This window comes from Serinus canaria, chromosome 3, assembly GCF_022539315.1.
Source record: "Serinus canaria isolate serCan28SL12 chromosome 3, serCan2020, whole genome shotgun sequence".
Taxonomy (NCBI): Eukaryota; Metazoa; Chordata; class Aves; order Passeriformes; family Fringillidae; genus Serinus; species Serinus canaria.
In genome coordinates this window covers 108925586-108936543 of record NC_066316.1, presented here as the reverse complement: position 1 = coordinate 108936543, position 10958 = coordinate 108925586, and the positions used below count along the sequence as shown (strand labels likewise).

The 10958-nt window shown below is 38.9% G+C and overlaps 1 protein-coding gene across 1 annotated transcript in view; it reads right to left on the bottom strand.

Moving 5' to 3' along the window:
- TFAP2D (transcription factor AP-2 delta) overlaps nucleotides 1-10958 on the bottom strand; it is a 48320-nt gene continuing 37362 nt past the window's right edge. Inside the window, exon 8 of the mRNA XM_018922426.3 lies at nucleotides 1-220. Coding sequence (XP_018777971.2) covers nucleotides 1-220 — 220 coding nt within the window. The remainder of the gene's footprint in view (nucleotides 221-10958) is intronic.

Genomic DNA, 10958 nt, shown 5'->3' with positions numbered 1-10958 from the left:
CTAGTCTGTCTTTTCTGTTTTGCCCTCTTTCACAGCAGCCTCTGAAGTTTTCCGCAGGGGGGCTTTCTCCGAGTTGGCGTGTCCTTGGCCGGATTCCGCCGCTCCTCCGTTTTTGTGCGATGTGTGCTTTTCCAAGTAGTTCAGCATTTCACTGAGAACAGTTTGGAAAGTGCTTAGGGCAGCACATATTGCAGGAGTTCCAAAACCGTGAGTGATCAAACTACAAATGGGAGGGAGACAGAAGAAGGGGGGGAAAAAAAAAAAAAGGGAAAGAAATATACACACACACATAAATATCAATGTGCCCACAAACACTGAGGAGTTTACAGTACGCTCATTTTGTTACACTGAAATTCAAGATTTGCTCCCTAAACTATTTATTACCTGTGGGAGAAACAGAAAAGAAAGGAATAGAGCCAAAGAGCAGACTGCATGCAGCTTCAAAGGTTGTTTTTGGTGGAGCCTCAGTTCTGAAACACCACGGGACAGACTCTCAGCAAGTGCAGACTGACACAGGGCTGTTGACTTCAGAGAAGCCAAGACAGAATCCATGCCCTCAGCTCTGAAGCATTGCTAATTTTCCAGTGTCATAAAGCCTGGCTCCCCATTCTTGGGTAAATAAAAAGAATTCTTCATGGCTTATTAAAAATTCTGGATCATACTTGGTTGACTCTATGATCTTGGAGGTCTTTTCCACCCTTAATTATTCTGTGATTTTATAGCCATTAAATACGACCTGGTTATTCTAAATGAAGAAATTCAGTAAAGCCAAGGGTACCATCTCCAACCCTCAGCACAATTGGCATGATTTGGTCATATCCCTGCTGCTACACTCATGGACCATCCAACAGGGTGAGATCTGAAGTTCCTGTTGGGAGCAGACCCTGGCCAATACCCTTGGACAATACACATGCTCAAGCGATGAACAGAAAATATTTCACATAGGGCTGGTTTAGCCAGGCTGAATTAATGAACAATCCTAACCAATTATTGGCAAAAATAACAGAGTTCTAATACTTCCCTGGTAGTATTGAATTTACTGGTAGAGATTTGCCCTGCTCACCTTTCATCTAAACATCTAAATATCTAAATATCTAAATTCAGTGGTTTTTTAAACACAGAGTTTTTATTGTTATTGTTCCTGGCTGCCACCTGTAGATCCAGAAGTGTGCAAGTTTTCCACAAGTCCCATCTCTTGGATGCCATCTCAGTGAAGATCATAGAATTCCAGAATTGTCTGGGTTGGAAGGGACCTGAAAGATCATCTCATTCCATCCCCCTGCCATGGACAGGGACAGTTTCCACTACCCCAGGTTGATCCCAGCCCAGCCTGGCCTTGGACACTTCCAGAGATCCAGGGGCAGCCACAGCTTCTCTGGGCACCCTGTGCCAAGGCCTCTCCACCCTCAGGGTGAGGAATACATCCCAATATCACATCAAACTCTGCTCTCTGTCATTGGGAAGCCATTCCTCCTTTTTCTGCCACCCTACACCCTTATCCAAAGTCCCTCTCCAGGCACCATGGAGCCTGTTAGGGCACTGGAAGGGCTCTAAGGCCTCCCCAGAGTCTTTTCTTCTCCAGGCTGAACAATTCAAATCCTCTCAGATCTTTCTTGTAGCAGAACTGCTCCAGCCCTCTAACCATCTTCATGGACTCCTCTGGACTTGCTCCAACAGCTCCACAACTTTCCTGTGCTGGGGACCCTAGAACTGGATGCAAGACTGAAGGATGTCCTTACTGCCATAGGATATGGGATGTGCCACTAGAAATTGGTTTTTAGGCAATTGACTTTGGTGCCATTTGCCTAAATATTATGTGTGCAGTATAAGATGATCATGAAAGGGCCAAAAAACCTGAAGTTATTATGGGGCAACCAACTTCTTCTCCTTGTTATAATGATTCATTTTGATAAGTGGTATGCGAAAACAAAAAACCTTGCCCTAATCCTCCAGAGTTTTAGTTTTCATTTAGAAACACAAAGATTATTTCAAAGATTGAAATGCCATTGGAATTTTCTGAAGTGATTTAAGTTATTTTAATCCTGCTTCTTAGAGAAGAAAAAAGATGGAAGGAACAGAAGCTAATTTTTGAGTTTGTGGGCATTTTTGAGAAATCAATACTTTATATTGGTTTGGGTGAGGGGAAAAGAAAACACACATCACAGTGATTTTGCCAAGGAAAAATAACTGTTTCCCATTCCCTGCTGGTTAAGATTTTGTCCCTACAGTGACTCACTAGCTGTCTTGGGCGCCACATCAGTAAATCCTGATCTGATGCAGAGACCCATGTGAGGATTAGAAATATGAATATTTCACCTCAGTGACCTGTTTCCTCTGCACTTTGGCTTCTCAGTCTTTCCAGGCTTTTTAGAAAAAAAGTGAAAATGTAGGGACTAAGGGGAAAAAGGTTTTACAGAACATGGACAATTAGTAGGATGTTTTAAGTACCAAAAAACCCACATGAAAAAGGCTTCAAGAATTTTTTTTAAGTCACCTTTCTTCCTGCTAGACATGGGAAACCTATTTGATAGGAAAGCTGGTATCTTAGGGAAGACACAAAAAATATGTGAATTCCAACCAAAATGCGTGCTCAATATGGAAATATGTCTTCATTTCAGATTGGGAGTGGCATAGTCTTTTATAAAAGGTCTCCAAAAGGCTATTTCCAAATAACTAGCATTTAGAAAATTTATCCATCAGTCTCCAAGCACTTTTCAAAGCAGAAATTTATATTTATTCCCAGTTAGTAATGTAAGGAAAATTGTAATTAAATATTTACAAGCAATATTTTGCAGACATCAATTAATAATACCACATAAAGTTTGGATGCTTGAACTTGGATCAATATAGGGATCTTTATAATTTAGCATTGCAAAGAGGTAAACATACTTCAGTTTAATTTTGTTTTCTTTTTAGGTATGCCTGGCATACCAGAAATATAAAAATCATCATCATTGTAAGTCATGTTTTAAATAGCTGTAAAAACTAGATCAGCAGTAGCATAAATCAGTATTTTAAGTCCTTTCAAGTCACTTTAGGAGTCAGGTGATTTAATGATTTTGTATCACATTTTATCATAATTTCTGGTCTTCAGAAGTCCAGAAAAATGAAAATGTGATGGAGTTTGCAGAAACAATAAGCAAGAAAAAGGAAATTAAAGGTATCATTACTAGTTATGTTATTGCACTAATTTTACATTGCTTGTGTGATGTTCTGAGACCTGATTTGGGGAACTGGCTATACTGAGACACGTAAAAATCTTCATGATCTTGCAAGTAAAAGAAACTAATGTATGTATTATAGAAGCTGGAAATATCTTCATTAATTAATTAATTAATTCACTCATTCATTCATTTCCAGTAGATGCAAATAATAAAATCATAGACTCATTTAAGTTAGGAAAATACCACCAAGATCATCAGGTCCAACCATTTTCCCAGCACTGCCAAGCCCATCACTAAACCATGTCCCCAAAAGCCACATCCACTTGTTTTATTGAACACTTTCAGGGATTATTGAACATTTTCACAATTTCCCTGGGCAACCTTTTTCAATACCTGACCACACTTCCAGCTAAGTTTTTCCTAATATCCAATCTAAACCTCTCCTGGCTCAGCTCGAGGTTGTTTCCTTGTGTCCTATCGCTTGTTACCTGGGAAGAAAGACTGACTCCCACCTGGCTACAATCTGCTTTCAGGGCATTGTAGAGGCTGAGAAGGTCAAGTAAATAGTAAGTTTAATACAGGATTAAATGGAAAAGAAACTTTCTGGCCTACAATTTTTGAAACTTTCAATTTGGGTACAAAAGGAATGATATTATGTTATTTGACAGCTCAATAGACACTGAGAAATAAAGTGGGAATACAACTTTCAAAACTTAGAGGGATTGTCACAGAAATGATTTCTAGGGGTAGGAACAAATTTTAATGTTCTGAAATGCTGAACAAGATTGTAGAAAATCCCAGAAAGGGACAAAATCTGATGTTAAGATATGTAAGTGTAGGTGCCAACTTGTAGGCATAAACATCAACAGTTCCAAACTCCCATTACCACCAAAGGGGACATAATGTAGTTTCCTGTCTGGAAGAGTCTACAGTGATTTGATATGTCCTGTGACATTTGGAACATCTGCACAGATTTGATGGATATGATATAGGACTGAAGTCCATCCTGCTTCTTGATGTTTTAGTGCTGGGAAGGTTACCCTTGTGTACCTCAAATTGTTTACACAAATGAATTGAGCCCTGGGGCTTTGCTCAATACAGTCACAGAAGTCTGGAGAATGAATTAGCACATTAAATGGATGTGTTTCCTTTATGGTTAGCTGCACCATTCTCCTGGTGCACACTGAGGCTTCCACCCTAAATAAAAATGTGATTTGGTGTTATCTGAGATGTTCTGGGGTACCCAGACATCTATGTCATGTGAACAGGTGATAATACAGGGGGGTTAGAGGGGACCAGGACCCTTTTAAACCAGCAGTGGGTGGATGTAACACATAATAGCACCTAAAATGTTCAGCTATATCTTGCCCTAGATCTTCATTGACTACATGACAAGTTCAGACATCCAGCTTACATAAAAGCACCAAGATATTGCTACTTTATCCAGAGCAGAATCTGAAACTTCTGATTTAAAAAACTAATGCTCATATGAAAAGAATGTTTTGGAATGAGTAAGGGGTCTATTTCCTTTACTGTTTAGCCTTTTTGTTACCAGTAATCATTAAATATTCCAGCTCTCACCAACATAGCCTCGTGTTTCCTATTAAAAAGCCAATTTTTTTAGTGAAATGCTGCTGCAGAGTCTTGTGGTAACTCTACTTTCAGTTCCTGATGAATAGATTCTTCTCCACAAATGGGGATATGCAGAGCCTTTTAATTTTCCCATGAAGCTTATTAAGAGAAATCATTTTATAGAAAATTTCTAACCAGCTCTTCTTGCCAAGCTCCTATGAGGGTGTATTTTATTAGGCTCACTTTAGCTAATGAGCATAAAAAGGCCAAGAGATATTATCTTCTACTGTATCTTACTTTTCTATCAGTAATTCCCCTTGCTCTAATTTTGGTGGTCCTTACTTCTCTGCAAGTTAAAGTCTTTGAAAAATTCAAGCAAGTTGGATAATTTCCCTTTGCTGATGAAAGTAAGTTTCAAGTTTGGGAGAAAATATGATTTTACATTTAAATCAGACATAACATACAGAAGATTAATGGCAGAGCATTCAAATGTGTTTCCTGAAAGTCAAATTTAGCTGCCTGATTTTCCAGGCTAATTGAGCTCACACTGAAATTGGTTCATTTTTGGTATGCTCCACACCTATGAAAGGAATTGCTTTCATTATCGTACTTTCATTTGGGTTTATAAGCCTAAAATTAAGCATGGTGGTTTCATAATGGAGTCTTCTGGGTATTCTCAGCTTTGTAGTGCATCCCACTACAGCTCCTATAAACCAACTTTATTGTTCTGAGAGGCAAGGCTGAAATCTCTGACTCTGGTGTTGGAGAGGTGCAGAGAAAGGCAATGAATATCAGGCCAACACATTACAAAGCCTGGTGCTTAAGGATATCCAGACCTGCCTGTAATTCTGCCCAATGCTATGATGCAATTATGTCTGCTCATGTTTTAATGATGGCCTTACTTAAAAGTGGAAAGATCCAAGTGTGCCTGAAGGCTTGGAGTCTCGTTTGGCAACCACCTCAAGGACTCCTCTCTACCCCAGGCTGGTGAAGCTCTGACATGAAGCAAAAGAAACAGCTTCCCTCTCAGTGGGGGGGGAAGAGGCCATCTGCACAGAATGTTTACATCCTCATTTAAAATAATTAAGCTCTTTAAAATAATAATAATGAAGACAAAGAAACCTTGAACTGCTTGGTCAGATTTTCTTAGAACTTTGACTATGAAAATTCCATGATTACCCAAATTCAACAACACACAGCTGATGACAGATTCTAAGATATGATATGACATTTAATGGCTGTAAAGGAAATGGTAAAATATTTGCATCTCTTCACTGACACAAGTAACATCTGAATGTAGAGTGAGAATATTGACTTTGAGGTGTTTCTGTTGATTTCAAGGCCTCTCTTGTGAATGTTGCCTGGAAAGTTAAATGGTGATAACTTTACTTCAGAAGCCCAGAAGGTCTAACCATGACAAAAGTTAGACTGATAGTCAAAAATCAGAACATGGGCAGTGTATATTACAGGGATAAGAAGGATCAGAGTAGCAAACAGCACAGAAGTTGACTTCAAATTAGGCTCTCATGTTTTTCTTCTGTTCACTGTGTATTAAGGACACGTCCTCCTAAGCAGATGGACTTCCTTCTACCGTGTGTAAAAGCCAAAGAAAAAATAGGAGGAGAGTATTAAAGCTGATGCCCCAAATTTAAGATAATCTATTTTGACTGATGCCCCAAATTTAAGATAATCTATTTCGGATCTGTAAATTTCAGACTTGGGGGCTCATTTTCCACATTAAGAAGAATTGCCCGGGTAACAGACCTGAAACTTCCAAAAACTGTAGAGTGTTTCTGAACTGTAGACCAAAGTTTAAAACATTTAGTGGCTCATCTTTACTTTATGCAAAGAAACAGATTAGGTTCATTCAATTCACTACCATCCACAATTTTTTCCAGTGAGGAAATGTAGCTGAAAAGTCCTCCTGTTGAGGTGTGATGACTGCCCTCCTCAAATGAGAAAGACCAAGAATTAACATTTATAAACATGCTCATGACAAAGAGCAATCAACTTCATAGCCTTTTACTTTGGAAAGGAGAGGAGGGCATTCCTTTTTCTTTTGGGAAACACAGAGTGCCTTAAAAGCGTTAAGAAATCTTAAGTGCTATGTTGAAAATCTAAGAACTCCCAAGATTTTTTTGCTTCTTTACTGAATGTACATTTTATTCCCCATAATTATGGAGCCTCGTTTTTAATGAATGAGATAAAAAAAAAGAAAACAGATTTTTGTCTGTTTTCTTGACTCCTTAAATTGTGACTTTAAGGGAATACGGTATCATAAAACCCATGACAAAAACTTTAACAATATTAGAAATTAGAAAGGATTTAGTTCATCAAGAGAGCAGGACAAGATGACTGAGACCTTACTATGGAAAGATCAATGAAGGAATCCCTTGGAAAGGAAGTGAGGTAATGATACCAGAAGAAGGCACTCTAACACTTATGGTAAATAAAGAGACGAGGGAAAAAAGTAAAAATAAAAAAAAAAAAAAAAAAAAACCAAAAAAATCAAAAACCAAAACCTAAACAAAATTGTTCGTTTGTAGTGCCTCAGCACTAGGCACCAGTGCAGTTCCTCTCAGTTAATAAAAACCAAAGATTGAGGGAGCTCCTGGAAATCAGGCAACTCTAGAGGGCACCAGAGGTGTTTCACCATAAACTTCATTGAGCACCAGGCTTCTTCCAGTCCCTGCATCCAAACAGGAGGCTGCTCCTGTGGGCTGAGATCACTAGAATTACAACAGAAGCTGCTCTACCTCCTGATAAGCAAAGAATTGTAAAAAAAAAAAAAAGAGAGAACAACCTACAAAAGTGGATGAGCACATCTTTGAAGACAACCCACAAGTAAGTCTTTGGGCTTGGCTTCTTGTTACAGTTTAAAGAACACGCTGAGCTTCAAAACCTGTTTCAGTGCTCCGTTTTCCTCTTTGGAAAGAAGGATGTTACTTTCTCACTGCTCCCAAAGTCTGAGATTCTGGTTTCTTGTCTGTCACTTTTCGTGTCACCTCATCAGTGTGATGCCAGGCACTGGCAGGAGGCTGACAGCTCCAGGCTCAGCGAGCAGCTGAGCGACAAAACTCTTGTCTCAAACGGTTTCACAGGAAGGGTGTTTCATATCAGCTGGATGGCTCGACAGAAGACAGAATAATCCATGAGGATGCTGATTGCTTTCATTACCTAACTTTAGTATTCTGAACTTATTACTTTTTGTGTGTCTGTTTTTATAAGGTTTCTGCAGTGAAAGGAGTGTCACTTACAAGAAAGTAGCTTTCCCTTTGCTGTTTTGCTGTCTTTATATATAAAATAGAAGATCTGGGTGTGATTTTGCATCTTGATGAAGTGTAGCCTTGAAGTTAAAGGATCAAATACAACAGCAGTAATCAGTGGATAATCTCCTTTCCCTACATGATGGATGGCATTAGTAGGATATCTGAAATTTCCAAACACCACAGATACTTAGAGACACAAGTGTCCCAAAAGTAAATGTAGAAGATATATCTATACCAAATTTTAAAATTGAAGAAAGTGAGGCTAGGAAGGTGTTTGATGAGGTCATGGAGTCTATATGTATGAAATAAGACACAGACACAGACCTTGTGAGTATAATCTCAGAAAGTCTTCTGTTTGAAAGGTTTATGTGTTATGGCTTTGGTATTGCAGCACAGAATTATTTTTGATGTGTTTTCTGCTAACTCTAGTTTATAAAATATTCTGGGAAACCAAGAAAATAATTTTGTTAAAAATTAAAAAAAAAAACAAAAAACCAAAAAACAAGCAACAAGACTGTTCTGATGTAGGGGCAGGTTAAGAAGAAAAAGATGTGAAGACATATCAGTTAAAATTTCAGGCTCCTGACTGAATCTCAGATATGACAGTGAAATGGAAGAGAGAAGAAGGTATGTGTTCTCTCCACTCAACAGGAGAGAAATATTATCTAAAATATAAGGTTTTTTTAAATTGATGTCTTATTGATTTGCATGTTTGATTCAGTTAGAGGGATTCCCTAAATGCTGATCTGAGTGGCAGATGCATGTGAAACAGGATGTCTCTTCACACCTAAAATGACTCCAGGTCTCCCCATTCACCAGAGAGGGGAATCACTCTAAGGTTCTTAAACTGAAAAATGCTGTTGGTTCACCTTTAGCTGCATTAGCAAAGTGAGAATACAGAGATTCCTCAGGCCATGAGTGACCTGGCACAGCCTGGCCCCATCTCTATCAATCAAGCATTTTTACCTGACAGTAGTGGCCATAACTAAACTTCCAACTGAAGCAAGGCTGACCACTGCCTGGGAATTGTTTGGGACAGAAAGAGGTGGTCTTGGCCAAATTCATCCAAGATACCACAGAAGCATTCAAACATTACAGACATTTGTGATCCACTGTCCAGGTCTAAAAGCACACAGTTCATTACATCAACTTTGGTGTATCTTTTGAGGTGTCTTAATTTCTGCCTGTCTTCATTCCTTCTTTGAAATGTAGCAGAAACACTTCCCTTCTTCACATCAGGAATCTCCACAAGAGAGAATAATTGGTTCATCTGGTCTGGTTCTCTGCTCTGGAGAGGGCTGGATGCACTAAATGTGGGTAATGCAAAAAATACCACAGAGATGACTGACATGGAATTATGGCTATTTCCCATACTGACGTGCCTCAGATCTACCTGTACAGCCCTAACAGGAAAAGGATGGGGTTTGATTGTTGTGTGGGTCAACTTCGTTCCAGATCCAGCAGAAGAACCTGTTGATTGCAATGTCACCATTCAACTCTGCTGATTTAGAGGCAGAATTATGTTGTTGGGGGCTATCCAGGATTTCACCATCTCCCCTCAGAACTACCTGTGCCATAAAATCTCTGAGTGTGTATGTCAGAGCTCTTGTGTCTCCAGGCAGACTTGTCTTCACCTGCTGCAGGTCATGATTGCCCTGTTTTACTTTTTCTGGGTTTTTCTAAAGCGAATTATTCTCAGTGTTATGAAAATGTTTTGCTTACATCTATCCTTTTGCTATCTCCAAACATTATAATCTTACAATGCTAAAAAAAAATTTATATTACCTGAAAGGACCTGAAAAAAATAGAGAGAAGCCTCAATTTTACTCTACTTTTTTTTTTTTCAAACCTGTAGGATTTGAATCTAGTTTGAGTTTTATGAGAATTAACTGCCCAGCTTTTCCCTCTTCCATACTCAGGTGCATGCACATGTAAACAGAAACCTCACATGATTCTGTGGGATTCTGGGGAAAAATCATCTGAATTATAAGTAATTTGCAAGTATTCTAAATATATAAGTATCATAAATATTATAAGTATTTTATAATGAAGTATTATAAAATACTTATAAGTAAATACTTAAGTATTTTTTAAGTATTATAAATATAAGGATTTTAAAAGAAACTAAGTTTTATGTAACTACTTTCCTTTTCTCTTTCATTTTCACCTCTCTTTCTTTTGCTCTTGCTCTTCTCACTCTTTACTCTCCTGATGATCCTTATGGTCTCTCTACTTTGAAAGTAAAGGGTGAGAAAAACAGGTTCCTCTCATTAAAGCTATAGAAAATTTCAGGTTCTTTTCCAGTACTGATATGCTGACTTTGCTCTCTTTTGTAGTAAACCCAAAAATGCTTTGCACAGATCAGCCTTTAGAGGACAATAAAGAGCTCCTGTGTCTGGACAAAAAGTCTCAGCACTTAGTCATGGAAATGGATTTTTCCAGGGTTTTTTTGTTTGCTCCATGGCTTCATGATTTTGAATTTTTCCTCAGAAACTGGGGTAGCTCATGGGGTGAATTTCAGGCCAGGCAGAAGCCACAGGACAATTTGTGTTCAAGGTATGCAAGACCAGGTTGGGTGGGGCTTTGAGCAGCCTGGTCTGGTGGAAGTGTCCCTGCCCATGGCAGAGAGTTTGGAGCAAGGTGATCTCTAAGGTCTCTTCCAACCTTTCCAGCTCAAAGAAGACCTGAAGGACAGGCTGGGCAACCCTACAATCTGTCACCTCCTCCTGAATGCAGACTTATGTAATGCTTGGAAATCTGGGCTACCCCAACACTTAGCCTGTGAGATTTGGGATCCAGCCCTGGCAAGGCAGGACTTCCCTAAATCTAAATTTATAACACAGGCAGCCCCTTACTGGCCTGTAATAAGGGCTGGTGCTTCCAGGATTTCTAAACTTGCACTTTTATTGGTGATATATATGTACTACTGTGCCCAGGAATAGTTTGGATTAGT